This window comes from Anomaloglossus baeobatrachus, chromosome 12 (genome assembly GCF_048569485.1).
Source record: "Anomaloglossus baeobatrachus isolate aAnoBae1 chromosome 12, aAnoBae1.hap1, whole genome shotgun sequence".
NCBI lineage: Eukaryota > Metazoa > Chordata > Amphibia > Anura > Aromobatidae > Anomaloglossus > Anomaloglossus baeobatrachus.
The window spans coordinates 86,236,365-86,259,293 of record NC_134364.1 but is presented as its reverse complement, the minus strand read 5'-3'; the positions used below and the strand labels follow the sequence as shown (position 1 = coordinate 86,259,293).

The following is a 22,929-nucleotide window of genomic DNA, read 5'->3' as shown; positions in this document are numbered from 1 at the left end:
AACAATTCTATAATAGAATTAGGATAAATAACAGGGGGAGGACGGACAGGCAGAGGGTGGGAGTAACTATGAATACCCACCCCAGCTATCAGCTGATCGGCAGCTTCTGCCAATCGAAAAGCTGCTCATTTTACAATATTTACTTGCTTGTGTTTCAAAACCTATACATCTGAGCTGACAACTACAGGTATGTATAGAATCAGCCTGATAGTGCCAGTATAGCACTAGGCTTTAGGTTATATAGGAAAATCCCGGTGAATGGTGCACTTTAACTCCTTAGAGACCTTGAAAGATATATCAGTTGAATATAAATTACTTGCGAATTAGTAACATATAAACTGCTTGAATGTTGTTCTCGTAGCGTGAACGCCTCCTATCTCTCCATTTATATATGCGAGGCCTCTTCTTTCTCACCTGTGATTCACTTACAGCTTCTGGAAACTCATCTTTCTGAAGAATATCAGCCTTGATTGTATCAAGAGCCCCCATAATCCAGCCGTGCTGCCGCCTTATCTGCTTCTGCAGCTCTTTCCACTGTGCAGTAATCATCTGCAGCATTTCTTGAAATCCTGTATAAAAAAGGGCAAACATAACGATGGTGAGACAAAAGTCGCCTGTACGGTAGCGGCAACATAGACTGTGTCCCTGTACAACACCGCGGCTTGGTTCCCAGCACAGCCTGCAGTGCTCATGGGTCATAAATATCTGGATCATATGGGGGTTATTTAGTAAGGTAAATGCAATTAAAATGGTGTTTACCTGGAATGGCTATTTACTTCAAACAGCTGTGACCACTTAGCAAACATCTGCAGCAATGGCAGGACTGCGAGCACCAGCACAAAGGTGGAGGACACTTTCACCTCTACCGAGGCTCACATCTGCTGTGCCGTGCCTGACAGAGTCCATTAACAACGTTGTAAATCAGTTGTAGATAACTACCGGTGACAAAATGTGCCGGGATATGGAAAAAGCCAGAGCTGCCGTGTGTCCTGCCAGCTCTTCCCGCAGGAAACAGAGTGCCCGGCTGCTCCGTGAAGGTGAGCGCATCCTGCCTGCTGTTACCGTGTGCTCAGGTGGACGCAAACAAAAATGGCAGCTATTCAGGCCCAGATCTACCTGTGCTTTTCAGTTACACTAGGCCTCCTTCACACGTCAGTGATTCCGGGACGTAGGACGCCATTTTTACGTGTATCAAAAACACGGACATACGCAGACCCATTAAAATCAATGGGTCTGCACACACATCCGTGTTTTCTCACGGACAGTGTGTCCGTGTGGCATGCGTGGCCATGTGTTCGACACAGAGACAAGTCCATTTTTCCCCGGCAGCACTGATGTGCTGTGGTGTTATCCATGTGACACTTACCGGACAAAACACGTCTATACTCACCTGTCTCCAGAGCTGCTGTCTTCAGCGCTGATGTCACTTGTTTCCGGGTCCACTCATTATGGTCATGCATATTCACTGCACCACGGAACCGGAAGCAGTTGCAGCGCCGGAGACATCAGCACCATGGACAGGTGAGTATAAAGTTCCTGCTCTCCATGTGCTATCTGTGAACACACGTGCCAAAATCACGGCACATACGGGCCATACGTACCTTCAACACGTCCGTGAAACACATGTGTTTTTCACTGACGCGTGAAAGAGGTCTCACATTTTTTTCTCATAAGTGAAAAATAGTCCCTGTTTTGGCTCCTTCTCTGAGATTTTACAATCCTTGCTGCATCTTAGCTTCTCCTACCCGATAAATGGTAAAGCATGGACAGCACGTAGATTACTTTCATGTGCTATATGCTTTTTTCATGGGTTAATTGACTTCCATTAATGAGTTCTATGTGAAACAATTCTCAAAGTAGGACTTGCCTCCATTTTATTATTATTGCGGACAATTGGTCACAAAAAAAGGATATATGATCGGTGTGCAGTCCGATGATCTCCATGCACTCATAGAGTTGAATGAGTGCACGCCATCCGATATCCACTGCCACTCGCAGCATGCTCTACTTTTTTTTATGCAAATTGCCTCTTTAGAGAGGAAGATGACTTGAACTCTAGTGCCACCTATTGGAAGTAGCAATTCTAAAAGTCAATATCGACCCCTTAATGAGCCTTGCCATATGACTTAGGATATAAGCCAAACCAGAATATCAATTTGCCGACAGTGTTCCTGGGTATTAGCCTTCATCAGTGCAAAGTATGACATCTGATTTGGCTAGGTGAGAGGCTAAAACTGAGATCTAAGGGGTAAGGTTTCTCCTTGTGGAGAGTGACATGCGAGGTCACGAATGCTAGTATGAGAAGAGTTAAACGCCTTGCAATGCTCCTCATTAATACCATAATCATCCCAATTCTCTCGCATATGAGTGCTGCCTAAGGGCCCGGTTTATTATCACATTTGCACCTGTTTTTTGTCACATTTTAAGCGTTTTGTGCCTTTGTCTTCTTTGCACCAAATTCATCTTTCCATGTATGCCTTATTAAAGTCTTTTTTTATGTGTTCACCACTTGCTGAGTATTTATTTATTTATTTATTTATTTATTTTTTTAAAGTTCCGAATAGTGAACTGGTTTAAGTTTCCTAACTTATTTATGGTTTCATCACTTGAAATTTTTTTTAGAATTTTTGCAAATCTATTCATTATTACATAGTTACATAGGTTGTAAAAGACCTAGGTCCATTCTAGATCAACCTTACTCCTGGCCGCAAAGCTTTTTCCACAAAAATCCCCCCTAAAAAAACATCATTTTTGACTTTGTGCAAAATCCATGAACCCATTGCACCAATTGGATGAATTTGGAGCAGAAAAAAACAATGAATACCACAAGACAAAAAGAGAAAAGTGACTTAAAAAACCTGCAAATGATGAATGGGACCCACACGGCCGCCCTGCGTTGTTCACTCATGCTAAACAGGGCATTTGGAGAGAAGTCTAGTAGCAAATTCCTGCTGTGAAAATAAGACCTTCAGCTGATCATGGATTACTCCATGTTTGGGGACCGCGCTCAGCGGAATATTTTATATAGTCTGCTGAACATATTCCCTCGTCGTATTTAACTGTACGCCTATGAAGTGGAATATGTTTGTCATTGATTCCTATTAACAAAAACTATGTACCTCTTAATCATTTTTTTATACCATTCTATTGTGAAGACGACTGATTATCAACAGCTTTGACAGAACCGCACAACATACCCAACACACAAGTCGGAAAGAGAGGGCCGGAGCAGAAAAATGAGCAGAGGCCCACATGACAGGGGTTGGTGTTATGATCCGGAACCATGGAAGACCACCATAAATCACTGGTAAAAGGTGACAAGAGCACTGGCAACTAATCTGGCCGCCATCCCCTTACTAACCATCAACACTAGAAGTAGCCGAGGGGTGAAGTAACATCCTGTGCACCGCGAACCCAGCCGGAGAACTAGCTATCCTAAAGGAAGGAAAGATGAATAACTCTCTGCCTCAGAAAATAGATAAAGAATAGCAAGCCTCCCACATTCAAAGACTGCGGTGATATAGGAAAACACAATACACAGACAGATGATAGGATTAGCAAAAGGTGAGGCCCTACTGACTAAATAGGACAGGACAGGAAAGGGACTGATGGTGGCCAGAGAAAAACCCTGCAAAAATCCAACAACCTGATAGTACAAAAAAGCCCTCAGATCACTAGATCTGAACTCCATCCTATACCAGGCGCTCTTGTCATACCAATGAACAGAAAGCAGGAATCATTACACATTCAAGAAGAAACAAACACATGGCCTTATAGGAGCAATACTCCAAACATAGCTGTAGGGAGCTTCCCAGCTAAGCAACTGAGAGGGAAGATCCCTGCATGCAATTAAACTGAAAACAACCACAGTAAATGACAAACTCAGATAAGAGTAAAAGAACCAAACAACAAATAAAGAGCAAAGCACTTATCTGAGGTAGATGTGGTCTGGAGCAGGATGAAGCAGGCTGGTGAACAAAGAACAACTGACAACCGGCATAGCCTTCTATCAGACCAGGGTTTAAATAGGCAGAGAATTAGCAATGGAAACGCCCATTGCTCAACACACCTGGTCTCTGTGCAAACCATTCATGGCCACAAGAGGGAGCCTCACAGCAGCAAAAGCATAACTGACATTCACAACAGGTTGGTCTATGAGGGAATGTAAGGGGAGTGGTAGGACACAGGGCAAAAGGTGATGGGGGAGGAGCGTTGGACTTGGGTATATATAGGAAGAGTGCGGGAAGAGAGGACATTTTGGGGTGGCCAAAAGACTAGAGTCCCCCCCACGCACCCGTTTTTGGGGGGTTCTTTAAAATGTTATACAAAAAAGGAGGTGCAAGAGTTTCTTGGTTGGGAGGGTTGTTTTGAGGTACTTCATGTCACAGTGGTTGTTAAGGTTGAGGTGGGGTCCTTGGAGTTGGTCAATTTGCTGTTGGGGTGCATTTATATGGATAATTCCCTCCCGGATGAAATTGAGGTATTGGTGATTTGGCAGTTAATGAGGCTCTGGATGGGGGTGTGCCCTGGGAGATGCCTTGTAATTTGGTGGTATGTGCCAGACACTGGCGGACACAAGCAGAATAGACCCTTCTCAGGCCAATAATGCATCGAAATGGACAGTTTCACCTGTTTTGGAGGCATAAATGGACCCCCTGACCTCTAGTGCCCTTGTGTGGATGAACAGGTTGCACCAATGATATGTCCACCCCTGGTGCCAGATCTGGTAGCTTCAAAGACCTCCCCCCAATTTTGGTTATTTATATTTGAAGGAGTGACTAAAGGTGGCAGTCGTAGTCGCATTCGCAGGGGCTTCCAGGCCGCAGCGCAGCCATGCGGTAATCCCTTGCATCCCGGTCACCACTCCATTGCAGGGCTACTTTCGCAACAGTTCATTCATCCCTGAGACAATAAATCTGACACTGATATGCTTCTTTCAACCAGTGGCACTTTACTTGTAACCAACATATAGACATTTTCAATTCACATAAGACTGGCGCTGGTTCTGACTCCCATGGGGTTCCCTTTACACTCCGTTTCACAATTCAATTTACCGACCAACTGCTTTCCTGGCACCTGAGCTCCTTTGAATGCTTCTAGGCCCCTCATACACTTGTCTGACGTCATACCTCACTGGCGGATTCAAAATGTCCTTTAGCCACTCTGTCCCAAACACCGGGAATTAGATTGCACTATTCAAGGGGCTTATTACGATAACACTCCTCCGCCCGGATCTACTAGCCAGGACCTACTTTTCACCTTAAGAGCCCACTGACCTTCTGTCTTGCAAGGGGATATCTTGGGTATTTCTTCAAGGAAAGCGGACGCCACCTCGACTGTCCAAACTCAACCCTTTTTCAGGGACGCAGTCATCAGCAGTCCTCTTGAGAGCAGGACCCCGAGTGACCGGTGTCAGAGGTTAACCCTTAGGGTCTTTTCAACTCAAAGTTTAAAACTTCTAGCTTTTTAGTTCTACTGGAGCCACAGCTACTATTCTCTTCTCCTTCTTGGGGACTCTCCTCCCCTCCTACTGAATCTTGCCCTTTTTATACTCGTTACCACTCCCTGCCATAAAGGAAGGTCAGAAAAGCGGTTGCTGCGTCACATTGCCACTTGGTGGTCACTCACCAAGGTACACTGTTCTATATTATACACCTATCAAGCACCTATTCACAGCGACCACTACTTCAGGGGTGGAAGAGCCGCACGCCACCCTTACATATTGTTAATGTTATTTATGTTGATAAAATGGCCGCTGTGGACACATTTATCCAAAGAAGGTGTAGTGTGGTTATGTATATAGTATAAGTGGCTGGGTTAGTGATATAAAAGGAAAAAGGAAGGAGTGGAGGAAATTGGGCTGTACACTTTCAAGACTTTTTTAGCAAGAGTCTGGGGAAATTAGATGTGAAATTTGGTACATTTTGATGCTGCACAGGTGGGACAGTAACTACAAAGTGGTGTGAACTGATCAATTAGAAATCTGCAAGAAAGCAGACAAAAGGTGACCGAGTAAACAATTCCAGCCATTTTCTGTAAAACACGGATATCTGACTTGGCCGATTACTGTCGGTGAATTAAATGGCGACTCTACAAGATCACACTACAAGACTGAACTTTGAATCTCAATTTTAGGCTGCACAGATCAGCCCAGTGTTTAGCAGATGCTATTGTACGGGATTTACCAGTGGCTATATTGTATGCATGACTCAAGGGCAATATGTGTATATAACAATCTTTGTCATACTAGGTGGAGGTCTCGGTGTTAATGTAAATTTTAATAATACATCAGAAGTCAGCTTGTTATTTACCGACACACAGTATGATACTCAGCGTCACTGTGTGCCTTCCCTGTAACTCATTACTATTTCATGCAGAATTTCATGCTTCAGTAACAAGTCACAGCTGGGAGTCTCTCCGCATACAAAGGGCAGGCTGTGCCATCTTTACCCTCCCGATAGCCACTGACAGATGCTGCCCTCTGTAGGAATACACTGGGAACTAATAATTGTGGGTGGTCGCGGGCTGTTTGGCAAGTTCCTAACAAAATCACAATGATGATAAAACATCCCTAGATTCTAGAAATAGAAGGTTTTGTGTATCTTTATTTGTTATTCGATGACAAACCTGAATCACTGGTCCTTCCTACCTCTAGTATGGAGTCTCAATGGTCTAGTCACAATATGGAGAGCTAATTGAAAAAATAAGCTTGGTAGACATACTATGGGGTTATCACCTCAGGTCCAGAGAATCAGACCCACATCAATCACTGGAAAATGGCACTAGTTCCTCGACATTACGCTTAAGAGGAGTCTATATGGGGCGGTGGTTGAGCAAGTGACAAGCACAAACAGAAGAGTACAGCGCTCAAATGTTTCTGTCACCCCCCAGACACTGAATGGAGAGCAGAGCACATGCTCCGTTTCACTGTAATAGTGCAGTGTGTAGGAACACAACTTGGGTCGCAATGTTAGTGATCAGTTAGGTCCTAGCAGTTGGGCGCCAACATTGATTTCCTATGCTGGTGGACATAGGCAGAAGAGGACCCTGTGCAAGAACAATATAGGGGCCCTATCATTGCCTAACAAGATTTTGTATGCCACATTCACATGCCTGGGAAGAAAATTGTAACATTTGCTGGGTTCCCCTGATTGTGAACAGCAGTGTCGGAGGTTGGTGGAGAGGCTCCTGTAGTGATGGGAGCATTACCGGTGGAGGCAGCTGCAGAAGAGATGACCTGCTGGAGTGAGCTGCCTGCCAGGGAACAGAATGTGTGCCTATTTACTCTATTATGGGTGCCTGCTGCAAAGTTCCTGACTGCCCATATGAAATATGTATTGTACAACCATGAGTAATGAAGTTATCAAGCATCTGTAACACTTGCAGCGGATGTAGGGGCAGTGAGCAGGATTAGTGGAGGATTAGTGGACCCACTGGACCACAAGGGGGACCTGGGCTTACCCTTTACTGGGAGGGGCTTAACTAAACGCCCACTGTGAGGTGGAGGCCAAGTACCACTCCCAGGGAGGTGACTGGGACTGTCGCATCTAACCACCAGGACAGGTGACGGACTCAGGTACAGACAGGTACAAGCAGGGTGACTGAAGCAGGATGGACAGGCAGGTACGAACAGGAATGGGTGGCACAGCAGAGGCAGTCAGGTATGGGAAGGCAGTTACAGGAGATAGACACAGGGTTATCGAGATCTGACAACTAGATAGCAGACTGATATCCTGACTAACTGAATGTGTTGCGCAGTTACCTCCCCTAATAGGAGGATGCCTTAAACACACGTGGCTCTCAGCCATAGGCTGAGACACATTTCCTGGAGATACCACGCCGGCCCTTTAAGAGGAGGACCGGTGTGCGCGCGTGCGTCTTAGGAGCACTCCAAGGAACCCTGTGTACCATGTAAAGGTCCCGGGAGGGGAAGGAGACAACAGCACATGTAGATGGCCGAGGGAGTGCAGGGAAGGACGCTACCCAGCCAGGCGGTAAGCTGGCATTACAGCATCATTTACAGATAGATATTCCACCCCTCATTTATTACATTTACTATTACATAATGCAATAAGAACAGTTTTATTTATTATTATTTGTTCTTTAGAACATATCACTCCCTGAGATCTGTGAATAAAGAGGAAACATTTCTTCTATAGATTGTCTGACAGTTCTGATTCATGCCAGAGTCCTGATGTGTCAATGTTCTCCCTGCCATTCCTGGCCTCCAAGGCCAAGCTTAGTAAGTTGTTTTGCTTGCATAATTCCTGTTGCCCTTTTATTTGTTATGCGAATGCATTTTCCCTCTATTTTGTATTATGCTGTCCTCCCCTCAAGCTTAGTTTTAAATATTCCTTTACTTGATGATTATGTGTTTGTTATTTAAACATTTTTTCAATAAAAACTATTGAAACATAAATTTTCCTTGTTACCCGTCACCTTCAGACAGAGACTATGGTGTTAAGGCCCCGTCACACACAGAGATAAATCTTTGGTAGATCTGTGGTTGCAGTGAAATCATGGACATATTGTTCCATTTGTACACAGCCACAAACCTGGCACTGATTGTCCACAATTTCACTGCAACCACAGATCTGCCGCAGATTTATCTCTGTGTGTGACAGGGCCTTTACTCCTCCAAATCTGATGTTATGTAAGATTATATGTTTAGAGTTTCAACAGAATGGTATATCCATGTTATAGGTGTTCTTTAGGTGGAATTATTTTCTTCTTATTAGGCCTTAAAGCTATATCTATCTTTGTCATGTTTATTGCCATGAGTATGCTCAAGGCTGATTTATCATGTCACATAGAATACCTGTCTATAAGACCCAGGGTGGATGTAGCACAGGTGGCCTTTGGTATAGAACTGTACAAAGTAGAACTCTATCTTCATTCCTGCTATATATTAGCATTAATGGGAATCTTACATGCTGCCACAAGCAACATGTATCAAATTGTGGCTGTATGATCTCCGTATTACCAGTATTATATTTAACTCTGAAACTCTGCTGCATTTCAATCACGACTGTACCACCACAGACAGTGGTCCCTTCTATTTTAGGTGTCAGGAGATTGCAGCGCATGGCTACATTCACACTTGTAGGGGTTAACTCTGCTAGTTGTGCAGATTATCCTTGGTCTGGTTCTACAAGGGTTAAGCAGTTTGTTTGGTCTCCTAACTCAGGATGAAAAGCCTTATCTCAGCTGTTCTGATTTTCCCACTCACCTCTGTTATAAATACTCTCTTCTCAATTCAGGGAGTTGCCAGTGATAGCTTAGCTATACCTAGCCCTTCAAGTGGATTTGTGAGCTGTCAACTAAGCAGTCATCTTTGGATCTGTAGCTAGAGATTGCTGCGTGGAAGTTTGTGTGGTGTTTTCCATTCCTTCAATCTCTTTTCAATTTGTCTCACTTATCCATTCCCTTTACTCCTTCCTGTAATTTGGTGTGCTTTGTACGATTGCTGTTTTTTTACCCATCTGTCTTATCCCCTCTGTGTCTTTAAGCTAGAGCAGGACTAGTGTACCTGCTAACCTGCGCACAAGACAGGGTTGTGATCAGAGAAAGACAGGGATAGGAATGTGATTGCTGCACGGTGTGAAAGAACCCGTCTAGACACACCAGGGAGCTCAAACATTTTATAGCATGTTTTTATACTGTTACCAATTGTTCGTTCCTGATTCTTCTGCTTTTTATACATGAAAATGTTTTTGCTGCTATATGCGTCATTCTAACCCGCCAATTTTTTATTTGGGGGCGTGGCTTGACATTTTTTTCTTTTCTCTGTGTTGTATTTATGCTGGGATTTTTGGATCAACTGCAGATATGCTGTTTTTGTGCTGTATGTCCCGATGAAGGGAGCAGACCTCCTGAAACTCGTAGACACAAGCTACAATAAAGGAACATTGATCATCTCTCTGTCCTTCTTCCTGATGAACAGCGTGGCATAAACCCCTTTTCTATTGTTCTCTGTTATCAACCACGGGGGCTGCAGCAGATTTCATCCTAACAACATAAGCTTTCATAGGAGTTGTGACCGTCACAACTCATTGAGGTGAGTGCATTCCTTTTATTTTCCCCGGATATATACCGGGTAAGACCCTATTGCGCTTTTTCTCTCCACAGTTTTACCTCATTAATCTAAAAAATACTGTATGCTGTAACCTTCTAATATGGCCTTATTGTAAAAGCCAGTCCCCTAACATATCCATAGTGTCTGCAGGACAGGTGGAAACTGTAAACTGGAAAATGCACAAAATGTACATAAATATAAAAAATAAATATAAAAGCTTTAACTGCCAATCGATGTGTATGAGATGTAAAGCCTTTATCCAGTGATCTCCATTCTATTTTAGATATGGGTAGACATAAAATAAATTGTCGCTAAGCATGTTTTGCTAATTTTTACTATATTACGTTTTCTCTAGTTGCTCACCACTTTTCTTTGGGGTTTCTTTGGCTCATTAAATGCATCTTTTTGTTTAGTTGTTGCCGGTTCAGCCAGAGAAGTGAGCGCAGGAGATGTTACACACTGAATGATCCAACTGTAGCATATACAAAGGACTTAATACTCTCTGTGTGGCTTCAATAACTCTCGCCTGCAGTTCCAGATCATTGTCCCAAATGTCTTTTTCACAGGCATAGAGGTCTTTCAACATTGTTTTGTTCTGCTCGCACATTATAGGATTCTGAGTAGAGATGTAAGCTTATCTGTGCTGAATTACTGTCGGCTCCCTTGATACTTGTGGCAGATAAGTGTGTTGCTAAAATACTTTATTCTTCTATATTCTGGGACTTTAAATAATGGACTTTATTAATGTGGTCTATATTGGAAGGAAACAAACATGTAGCATGTCATTTACACATTTACGTGCACGTGTCACTGTATAACGGTCATCTCAATTGTTGGTGTAATGTCCAACAGGAGGTGGTGTAAGCTGTGTGATCTTTACTGTAACCCTGGTTTGGGGGAGTGCAAGCACACGGAAACGTCAGCTGCATATTACTGTCACGGAGTGTCATGGGAATCCCAGGGTAGCCTATACTGGCCCTAAAGCTGGGGCCCCTGCGCTCACCCTAACTCCTAGAGGTACTCTTGAAGGTAGGGAGGTCCAGGCCCCCAAACTAGGCCCTATCTACGGTCCTTGTCCCAGATGGTAAGACCCTCCTTCCACAACCCACCATCTGAGGATAAGGGGGCAAAAACAGAAGTAAACACCTCCCCGACAACAAAAGGCAAAACAGGGGTAATAATTACAACAACTTGTACACATGGCAACCACACACAAAGAAGACACTAAAAGTGCACGAGGCGAAACAACATAAAAGGGTAAAGGACAACTGACTGCTGGGTCACAATCATACCAAACAGCTACAAATCCCAGCAGTGCCAACCGTATAAAACTTCTGTGTACATGAAGTGACATCAGAAAAATTCGAGGGTGATCTACAACTGAGATAACAGACACTCCAAATCTGAGAGCTGAAAAAGAGCATCGTTCAGTGGAAGTCATGAACAGATATATAATCCTGTCTTCTCATCTGAGGATTTATCAGAGGAGAGATAGCAGGAAGCCAAGAAGCTCTGGATGTCGATGTGGGTTCTGTACCGACAGCCAAATAATAAACTGCCAGTGACCAACCACCTCGTTAGAGCAATCCGAGACTTCGATCCATCCAGATATTAAAGACAAAAGCTGATAATTCACACTAATACAGTAACTATTCAGCTCTGCAACCTGAAATAAGTGGTTCATCCCTTTTCATTATTGGCCACATTGATAATATGTTGAGAAACAAGGTTTCTCTCAAATACCTTGTGTTGCCAATTCTGCCTGTGAGTGGCGCTATTGTGGGCCGCTCACCTCCTTTGCGTGACCCCCCCGACTTCGTGACCTCTGATGTTTGGTGATGTCACATCAACTGAGGCGGCCGCGGTATTCCTGAGTGACTGAGCCGTGGGCAATGTTTCACCGCTCATCACAGCCCATCATCTTGCGTGCTCTCTCCTTTGCTGCAGAGCGCGCAAGCAGGAGCAGTGCTGGGCTGTAACAAGCGGTGAAACACCGCCCACAGCCCAGCCAGTGACTAACGGAAATCGGTGATTTTGTTGAGGAGGACCTTTCCAAATACTTAATTAACCTCTTGACAAGGGATTGTGGGAAATATGTCGATTTGCCTTACATAATTCAGGTTTCAGATCATATACATGACACAGATTTAAAGATGGCTGCCATTTCCTGTTCTCCACAGCTTGCCTGGAATGCAAGTAATGTCCAGATGTAAGAAGACCACCATATATGGAAGGACCACTGGCCAAGCTAGAGGACCAACCCACATATCAGATGACACCATGGATTCCTGCACTGAAGTCAGACCCGCCCATCAACAGCAACACGGATCTCCCCATTGGCTAGCCCATGAACTGTCCCACTAAATGGGTATATCTGAACTTGTGTACGCCCCTAGCCTATATCAGAAGACGCACACTCTGTAGTCAGTCTGTTCGGTGCCATTTTTACTGTGACCAAGAAGAGATTTCCTATCTGACTGTGTCTGGTGTGAATTCTTTACGCATGCACTTGGTCAATATCAATTAGGCCAGGCAGTAGGCAACTAGTGATCTCTGGTTAAGAGTTCACCCCAACAATGTCAGGTCAACAGGAACTTGATGTGACATCACCAGACATCGGTGGTCACTGCAGTCCGGGTCACGTGATGGGGAACAACGTTCTACAATAGTGCCACTCACAGGCAGAATTGACAACACAAGGTAATTGAGAGAAACATTGTTTCTCAACATAATATCGATGTGTTCAGTAATGAAAACTGGTGAACCACCCCTTTAAAGCTTTCAGACTGACACCAATTTATATTGACAAATTCATCAAGTTTATGTAAAGACTCAGTATTTATAATGTTGATACTTAAGGGCCCCATGAACATCAGACTAATGTTGGGTGAACTCACCGATATCAATGATCTAGTGTGTACGGGGATGCCAGCTGACTAATGCTTGGACAAGATGTTGATGTTGAATATTAAACTGCTAACCACATTGTTCTCCCTGACATACACCGCTGTCTGACATGTCAGTTGGCGGCTTTCTCATAGAGAACACTGGCAAGATGGCTCAGCTGAGTGCTCCTGTGTTCTCTACGAGAAAGCCGCCACCTAACATGTCAGACAGTGGTGTATGTCAGGGAGAACAATGGGAGTGTCGGTGTGTCTAGCCATCTAATGTGTATGGCAAGCCTTATTTTTAAAAACTTTCACAATTTGGCATGACTGATGACAACACATTCTGGTCTAATCAGTTCTTGGAGTTAATCATAACTTTTGTATTGTTTTATTTTTTCCCTTCACTTTTTGTGGACTGACCACAGGTGATTATCAAAGGGATTGAGATGTGAGGAGTTTCCAAGGAATTGTCTCAAAATTCCAATGTTTTGCTCACTGAGCCACCTACTTATTTTAATAAATAATAATAAAAAAGGAATAGTTTCCCACCCACATTTTTGATAACCAGCAACAGTAAAGCAGACAGGTGGGGGCTGGTATTATAAGGATGGGAGGAGCCATGCATATTGGCCCCCTCAACCTAAAAATGCCAGCTCACAGCTGCCCAAAATTGGCACATCATATTAGATGTGTCAATCCTGGCGCTTTTCCAGACTCAACTTTGATTGCCCTGGTGCGGTGGCAATCCGAGTAATATAAGGAGTTAATGACAGTTGTGATTTGTCAAGAAATCACAGCTGTCATCAAACCCTGGATTAGTAATAGGAGACATTTATGAGACAACCCCATTACTAATCCTGTAAGTGAAAAGAAATAAAACACAAACACCGAAAAAATCCTTTATTTTAAATAAAATACACACACCCTCTTTCACCCTTTTATTAACCCCCAAGACACTCTTGTAGATCCGATGTAACCTATAAGAAGTTCCACACTGATCCTCAGCTCTGCTTCGTCCAGGGGCTGCAGAGAGGGATAACATGCCTGCTCTCTTCAGACTTTGGGAATCACTGACAGCTGAGGGAGACACAGCTCTGAGCAGGTCATCACCTGGGGTTCCCATGGTGTGACCTCAGGTGACTGCCGGACTGCAGGACACGGCCATGATACGCAGTCCAACAGTCAGGTCACCTGAAGTCACACTTGGGGCTCTTTACTGGCCTCACTGAAAGTTAAAGCCGCTGCCAAACTGTTGGTTTTCAGGTCATGGCCATGTCCCATAGTCCAACAATCTGGAAGAACATTTATTGAGGGCAGCGGGGCTGCCCCCAATGTGACCTCTGGTGATCTGATTGCCGGGCGACCGTGTCTCGCAGTCTGACAGCCTGGCAGTCACCTCACCTGAGGTCACACTGTGGGAACTCAAGTGTGACCTCCAGTGAACTGAGTGATGCTACCTGCTGACAGCTGGGTTCCCCGGGGCTGTAGGTGATTCCCAGAGCCTGCAGAGAGCAGACTTATTTTCCCTTTTGCAGCCTCTGGATGTAGCAGAGCTGAAGATCACTGTGGGATTTCGTATGAATTACGTCGGTTCTGCAAGGGTGTTTTTGGGATTAATAAAAGGGTGAAAGAGGGGGTGTGTATTTTATTTCAAATACAGGATTTTTTCAGTGTTTGTGTTTTATTTCTTTTCACTTCCAGAATTAGTATTGGGGGTGTGTCATAGATGGCTTCAATTACTCATCCAGGATTTGATTGTAGCTGTTATTTTTTGACAAATCACAGCTGTCATGAACCCTTTATATTACGCCGATTATCACCGCACCAGGGCAATCGGGATGAGTTGGGTAAAGCGCCAGAATTGGCACATTTAATGTGATGTGCCAATTCTGAGCAGCTGTGGGCTTGCATTTATAGACTGGGGGGGGGGAGGCAATATCCATGGTTCCTCCCATCCTAACACCAGCCCCCACCTGTCTGCTTTACCGTGGCTAATTATCAAAAATGGGGGGGACCCGATGCCTTTTTTTAAGAATTATTTTAGTACATGTTGGTTCTGCGAACCCAAATATTCATGGGTTTGCTCATCACCAATCCTGAGACCATTCATGTGTGGGGGCATTTCATCCATTGAGGGGGCTCACTCAAAACTTTACCTAAGAACAAGGCCATGAATAAAGAATTGGATCTAAAGATCATACAAGAGCAACGACTTCTAACCAAGTCAGAAATTTGGTGATGAACAACGCTTCTTCTAGCATGACAGAACACCATTAAAATTTTGTGTCTATGGCGAGGTAACAGATCCCCAGATCTAAATTTTCTTGAGAACCTGTGGTCAATCTTCAAAAAGCCAGTGGGCAAACAAATGCATAGAAATTATGATAAACGTCAAGAGCTGATTAAGCAAAAATTAGTTGTCATCAATCAAGTTTTGGCCCAGAAGTCGATATCAAACATGTCTTTACATGTTTGGCGCCTTCCAGTAATACTTCCCTGCTAATTCACAGTGATTTTGGACAACCACCCCCTTTGAATAATGTAAAGCTCTATGCAACTAACTGAGCTCTCCAGCCATAAGGTTGGGGGCTGCAACTTCTCTAATTACTAGACAGGACTGATTAACAAGGGTACCAATAATTTCAGCACAATGCAAACCCCTTACAAGATCCTGCACAGTCGCTAAAAATGTCTGAATTTGTTAGTGTCTGTGATATTCTATGAAGTCGGAGGACATTGTGAACATATTGTGATTTGTAATGATCATCATTTTATCGTTCACAGTAAATGCTTCTAATACATTCAGTTTAGTATTCTGGACTGTCGCCATATATAAGTAATAATCTCAATTAGTTATTTTGGCTTTCTAATTTATCCATAAAAATATAAAACCATCCATAACCTTTTGATAATTTGTATAGAAAACAAGAAATAATCAGGTTGGCAGCTCTGAGGTCCAGTCAGAGAAGTGATAAATAGGAGTGCAACAAGTACAGTTGAAACCAGACGTTTCCCTCCTCTCTCTATTGAGACACATCTGCAGGTTTTTCCCTCCACTCTGTATAAAGACACATCTGCAGGTTTTTCCCTCCACTGTCTATAAAGACACATCTGCAGGTTTTTCCTCACTATCTGACATGAAATCAGAATAAACCTTTCCCTTTTTAGGTCAATTGGGAACAAAAAATATTTTTATTTGCCAAATGCCAGAATAATGAGAGAGAGAATGATGTAAGACATTTATATCACTTTCTGCAAAGTCAAAAGTTTACATACACTAAGGGTACTTTGCACGCTGCGACATCACTAGATGATTGTAGCGATGCCGAGCACGATAGTCCCCGCCCCTGTCGCAGATGCGATATCTTGTGATAGCTGCCATAGCGAACATTATCGCACTTACCTGCCCTGCGACGTCGCTCTGGCCGGCGAACTGACTCCTTCGTAAGGGGGCGGGTCGTGCGGCGTCACAGCGACGTTACACAGCAGACGGCCAATAAAAGCAGAGGGGCGGAGATGAGTGGGACGTAAACATCCCGCCCACCTGCTTCCTTCCTCATTGCAGGTGGGACGTAGGTAAGGAGATGTTCCTTGCTCCTGCGGCTTCATACACAGCGATGTGTGCTGCAGCAGAAATGAGGAACAACATCGTACCTGTCGCTGCAGCGAAATTATGGAAATGACCGACACTACACAGATCACCGATTTTCGGCGCTTTTGCGATCGTTTATCGGTGCTTCTAGGCTTTACACGTTGCGACGTCGTTACCGGCGCCGGATGTGCGTCACTTTCGATTTGACCTCGACAAGATCGCAGTAGCGATGTTGCAACGTGCAAAGTACCCCTAAGAGTATGGGACAATATGGGACACCCCATTTGATGATGTCATGTCTTTGGAAGCTTCTGATAGGTTTATTGGCAACACGTGAGTTAATTAGAGACACACCTGTGGATGTATTTTAATGCACACCTGAAACACACTGCTTCTTTGTGTAGCATCATGGGAAAGTCAAAAGAAATCAGTCAAGATCTCAGGAAGGAAGAATTGTGGACAAGTCTGGTTCATCCTTGGGTGCAATTTCCAGATACCTGAAGGTGCCTCGTCCAGCTGTACAAACAATTATACACAAGTACAAACAAGATGGGAATGTCAAGCCATCATACAGCTCAGGAAGGAGACAGGTTCTGTGTACTAGAGATGATTGTGCTTTGGTCAGACATGTGCATATTAACCCAACAACAAAAACAAAAGCCCTTGAGAAGATGCTGGCGGAAGCTGGTAAGATTGTGTCAATATCTACAGTGAAATGAGTACTGTACCAACATGAGCTGAAAGGCCACTCTGCCAGGAAGAAGCTGTTACTCCAAAAGAAACATAAAAATGGTACATTAATATTTGCAAATGCACACAGCAACACAGAGCTTAATTTTTGGAGATATGTTCCATGGTCTGACATAACTAAAATTGTACTGTCTGGCCATAATGATCATTGTTACGTTTGGAAGAAAAAGGGAGAAGCTTTGAAGCCTAAGAACATCATCCCAACTATGACACAGGGGGGCGGCAGCATCATGTTGTGGGGTTGTTTTGCTAAAGGAGGGACTGATGCACTTCACAAAATAGATGGAATCATGAGGAAAGAAGATTATGAGGCAACACTGAAGCAACATCTCAAGACATCAGCCAGGAAGTTAAAGCTTGGGCAGAAATGAGTCTTCCAAATGCACAATGACCTGAAGCATACTGACAAAGTGGCTTAAGGATAATAAAGTCAATATTTTGGAGTGGCCATCACAAAATATCTAACAGTATTTTTCCAGTTTTGCTAGTTCTTTCTGCCCCTGTCTGCCTGCCTGACCTTCCTCCCCCCTGTCCTTTATAACTCCTTCCTCCCAAGGTAATAAAAAACAAAGACAGGAGGATGTAGGACAGGCAGGCAGATAGTTGTTCCTGCCCCTAACAAAACCCAACCCTCCTACTAGATATTCCGTTGCACCTATCAATCAAGTAGCAGTGCATTTCACAAACTTTACTTGCCTATATATCAGAAACTATACATTTGATCTCACAACTAAAGGTATGTATAGAATCAGCCTGATAGCACCAGAATAGCACTGGCTTTAGTTTATATAGGAAAATCCTGGTGGATGTTCCTCTTTAAGCAACTTGTTCTTTTGGGGCAAAATGGGCCAAAAAACCCCAGATGTAACTGACTCTGTAAAGGAAAAAATGGCTAATCGTCTTACAGAAGGATGCGGCACTCTTGAAATTGCTAAGATATTTGGACATGATCACAGAAACATCAAATGTTTTGTTACAAAAGTCAACAGGCAAAGTCAAAATGTCCTGTGATAAAAAGGAGCATAATAACTGTCAAAGATTTGTGAATAAAAGGTAAAGCTGCCTGGAATCCATCATCCTCCAGTTCTGTGATATTCAAGAATGGAAATCTGACTGGAGAGCCCAGAAATACAAGGTGTTCAGTGTTCAGATACACGGCCGAGGTAAGGGAGACTGAAAAGACGACCACCACTGAGCAAGTCTTGGCAGATGAAACCTCAAGACTAGGCCAAGAAATATCTAAAGAGACTGATGAGATGAGTGACTCTTTATAGACGAGATAAATGGGCCCAGATGAATGGGCCCGAGACTGGATCAGTAACTGGCTCAACATTGGCTCAGACGCCTGCAAGGTGGAGGTGGGGTACTGCTACGGGCTGGAATTGTTAAAAATTAGCTAGTTGGACCTTTTGGGTTAAAGATGGAATCAAAATCAACCCCCAAACCTACTGCCAGTTATTAACAGACACTTTAGCGGGCTTTACACGCAACAACATCGCTAACAAGATGTCGTTGGGGTCACGGAATTCGTGACGCACATCCGGCCTCGTTAGCGACATCGTTGCGTGTGAAACGCACGAACGACCGTTAACGATCAAAATTACTTACCTAATCATTGATCGTTGATGCGTCATTTTAATCCCAATTATCGTTGCTGTTGCAGGACACAGGTTGTTCGTCGTTCCTGCGGCAGCACACATCGCGATAGGTGACACCGCAGGAACGAGGAACATCACCATATCAGCGGCCGCCCGCAATGAGGATGGGAGGAGGTGGGCGTGATGTTCCGTCCCGTTCATCTCCGCCCCTCCGCTTCTATTGGGCGGACGCTTAGTGACGCCGCTGTGACGCCCCACGAACCGCCCCCTTAGAAAGGAGGTGGTTCGCCAGCCACAGCAAAGTCGCTAGGAAGGTAAGTATGTGTGATGGGTGTTAGCGATGTTGTGCGCCACGGGCAGCGATTTGCCCGTGACGCACAACCGACGGAAACGGGTACTATCACTCGCGACATCACTAGCGATGTCGCAGAGTGTAAAGCCCGCTTTAGTCTAAGCAGTTGTACAGGAAAAAAAATCTACATCTTTCAAGACAACCATGATTTTTCTGCGCTATCCACTGCATGTATAAATAAACATTAAAGATGGAAAATTTACATTTTTCATTAAGTTGCATAATAATTCTGCACACAGAAGGTTTCAGGTTATTAACCTTTTGGATTGACTGACAGATCTGTAGTTGTTCAATAATAAAATTAATTATAAAAAAATCAACAATTTTCACCTTTAATCTTTAGGAGCCCAATGCTCCCCAGTCTCCCACTTGCCGGGAGGCTGATGATTGATAATTCGGATCAGCAGCAATGACTGAGCCATTGAGCCAAACTCTGCACTCCTGTGATGCTACAAGCAGAGGCAGCATAGCCCACCTTACTTTCACAGATGCAGGGATAGCAAAGAGATTGCAAGGCTAGTGCTCCTTGCCCAGGAAAATGGACTGCAGAGGTGGCCGGTAACATGAGCAATGGGGAGTCAACTATAAAATTAAATGGAGCTTCTCACCTTGGAAAATGCTATTTACTTGCAGATATAGTGCTAACCTGCAGGTAAGTAGTGTTACAATGCTACATTAGCCATCTCTGCAGTACATCTGTGCAGAGTGAGCTGTCAATCCAAGTGCTGGTGTGTACTCTGTATTGCAAATATAAAAATGGCTATTTTGAGTTCATACATTATGTTAAACTGTAACATATTGTTGATTCAGACAGACAATGGTTCATTGTGACAAAAACCTTGTGCATTCTTGAGGGTTTTTGTGCGTTTGAGATATATGTATATGTGGCGCCCTGGACAAGCCAGGACGTCACAGGTACTACACCAACACACTCAACACCCCGGTCAGGGGTCAAACAAAAATCCTTGTTGCCTCCCTCCAGGGGCTGATGTTCACACCAGGGGGTGAACCAGGTGGTTGGTCCCGCCCACCGAGGAGTTCACAGTCCTGGAGGCGGGAAAAGCAGAGCAGATTAGTTTGGAAGTGAAGAAGTGAGGTTGTAAAAGCAGTCTGAAGTTGGTCCGGGTGTGTGGCCCGGACGGAACAGCAAGGTTGGCAGACGGTGGTGACCGTCTGCAGGAGATGCCTATTGGAGCTAGCCGTAAGGACCGTAGACGGGCGGTGGCCCAGCGGTACCGGACCGGTATGCAAAGAGAAGCCAGCACCAACCGGCAGGGCTTACGGACCCCAACAAGGCTAGGAGTCGCTGCTGAAATTGTCAAATCCGTTAGCGAAGGGAACCTCCGGGGTTTCCCAGCAGCCAAGTCCCGATAGAAGGCAACAGTCCAACCGTTAGAGGGAAACACAGTCACTGCCAAGGCTACAGTTCCCAGGGCCAGAGCCTGCGGGCAAAAGGGGCTCCTTCAGCACATATCCAAGCTGGGGAGTGGGTTACTGGTGGGAACCCATTGGAACCGTCTACACTACACAGGTGCAGGGAAAGGCAGTCACCATCAACCTGTCGGGAGGAGAAACACTGCAGCCGTCTGTGGGACCCGTCCATCCAGCCGTTTGTTTTACCGGAGACTTTGTGTTCATGATTGGCTGAGTGAGTACCACTGTGCCGTGCAGCACAGCGCTGCCCCCGTGACCCTGCACCTCACCAGGCCCCGTAACCCGCCTGCCATCCATCCCTACCCCATCACCGGGCCCCGGGACAACCAACCCCCTACCCACGGAGGGGAGAACCAAAATCCAAGCTGCTCCCTGTCATCGCTCCCGGGATCCCCGTCCAGAGCAGCGGTGGTGTCACCAATCTCACCACAACCGTGGGTGGTGTCACGGACAATAAATCCCCAAAACCAAACCCCTTTTCACTCACGGGCGAGGAACACCGCTCGAGTCCCCGGGATCCGGCCCACCGCTCGAGCCACCACCGAGCAGCAGCAGCAGCAGCCGGACCCGAGCAGTGGGTGAGCGCAGCGTCCCCTCCTCCGCCCGCGGCACATTATATATATATATATATATATATATATATATATGTATATATATATATAAAATGTGATGCCCTGGCGCCACCAGGTGGTCACAGAAGTACACAACACCCCACACAAGGTCCCATCAGCCACAAAATCCTAGCCACCCCCTCAGGGTAAGAAGGACACACCAGTGGGCAGGACCAGGTGGATTGGGAGCGCCCACCTAGGGGTCTTGAGGATTCGGGGGCGGGAACAAGTTAGTCTAAGTTGAAGTTTGGAGTTTGAAGTTGGAGGTCAAGTGGAGAGGAGTGACAGTGACAGACTGTCAGAGGAAAGCTAAGCCTAGTGGAGAGTAGACAGGGTAGTGGCCCTGGTCTACTGGCTAGGTGACAAGCAGTGGACCGTGTCTAAAGGCAATGGGAATACGGTCGCGGGAGATCCAGAGTGGACCGGGACAGGGTTGGAGCCCGCCGGTACCGACAGCGGAGATCCGGTCCAGAAACCATGCACAGGCAGGGTACCTGGACCCTAGCTAGAAGACGGTCGCAAGCCCTTTCTCTAATTCACCAGGCCGGGAGCAGGTTTTAGGCCTAGCTCCAGAAGTGTTAGCCCAGATAGAGTGAAACGTCAGCCCACCGCGGGGGATAGGGTATCCGCAAACACCCACTGAAATCCCAAGGGTCAGTTTTTATGGGCATGTCTCCCAACCAGAATATACTGGGAGTGGACTTCCCCGTTCCAGATGGAGTCGTCCAAAAATGAGGAAAATTACAGAGTGCCGGAGAAAGGCACATCGGTACACCAGCCAGGTATGGGACCCGAGTACACCCGGAAGTGGCAGCCGGCCACTGACACCTTGGTTTATCAACGGCCTTGTGTGCAATTATTCCACAGTGAGTACACCAACATTCCCCAGTCCGGCCCGGCGCGCCACCTCCGGCCTACATCACTCCCCGTGTACTGGACACTGAGCCCAGGGGCAACCATCTCTACCCACGGAGGGGTTAACATCCAGCTGCTATCCCATCGCCCCCGGGTGCTCCCCAACAGCAGCGGTGGTACCACATCTTGCCACACACCGTGGGTGGCGTCACAAAGTATCTACAGCAATCCCTGAACATATACGTCCCCTTTTATTTGAGTGTCCGCGCGACGCCCGGGTCCGGAAATCCCTCGAGCCACTGCGGATCTGGATCCGAGCAGCCCGACTGCTGACGTGGGGGCGGCACATATACAGTTAGGTCCAGAAATATTTGGACAGTGACACAAGTTTTGTTATTTTAGCTGTTTACAAAAACATGTTCAGAAATACAATTATATATATAATATGGGCTGAAAGTGCACACTCCCAGCTGCAATATGAGAGTTTTCACATCCAAATCGGAGAAAGGGTTTAGGAATCATAGCTCTGTAATGCATAGCCTCCTCTTTTTCAAGGGACCAAAAGTAATTGGACAAGGGACTCTAAGGGCTGCAATTAACTCTGAAGGTGTCTCACTCGTTAACCTGTAATCAATGAAGTAGTTAAAAGGTCTGGGGTTGATTACAGGTGTGTGGTTTTGCATTTGGAAGCTGTTGCTGTGACCAGACAACATGCGGTCTAAGAAACTCTCAATTGAGGTGAAGCAGAACATCCTGAGGCTGAAAAAAAAGAAA

General features: G+C 45.2%; 1 protein-coding gene across 2 annotated transcripts in view; it reads right to left on the bottom strand.

Annotated features, from left to right (window-relative positions):
- The window catches only part of AKAP6 (A-kinase anchoring protein 6), a 460,428-nt gene that overhangs the window by 195,411 nt on the left and 242,088 nt on the right, over positions 1 to 22,929 (bottom strand). For both annotated transcript variants that reach the window (XM_075329663.1, XM_075329664.1), the window contains exon 7: positions 415 to 569. In XM_075329663.1, the coding sequence (XP_075185778.1) occupies positions 415 to 569 (155 nt within the window). The remainder of the gene's footprint in view (positions 1 to 414; positions 570 to 22,929) is intronic.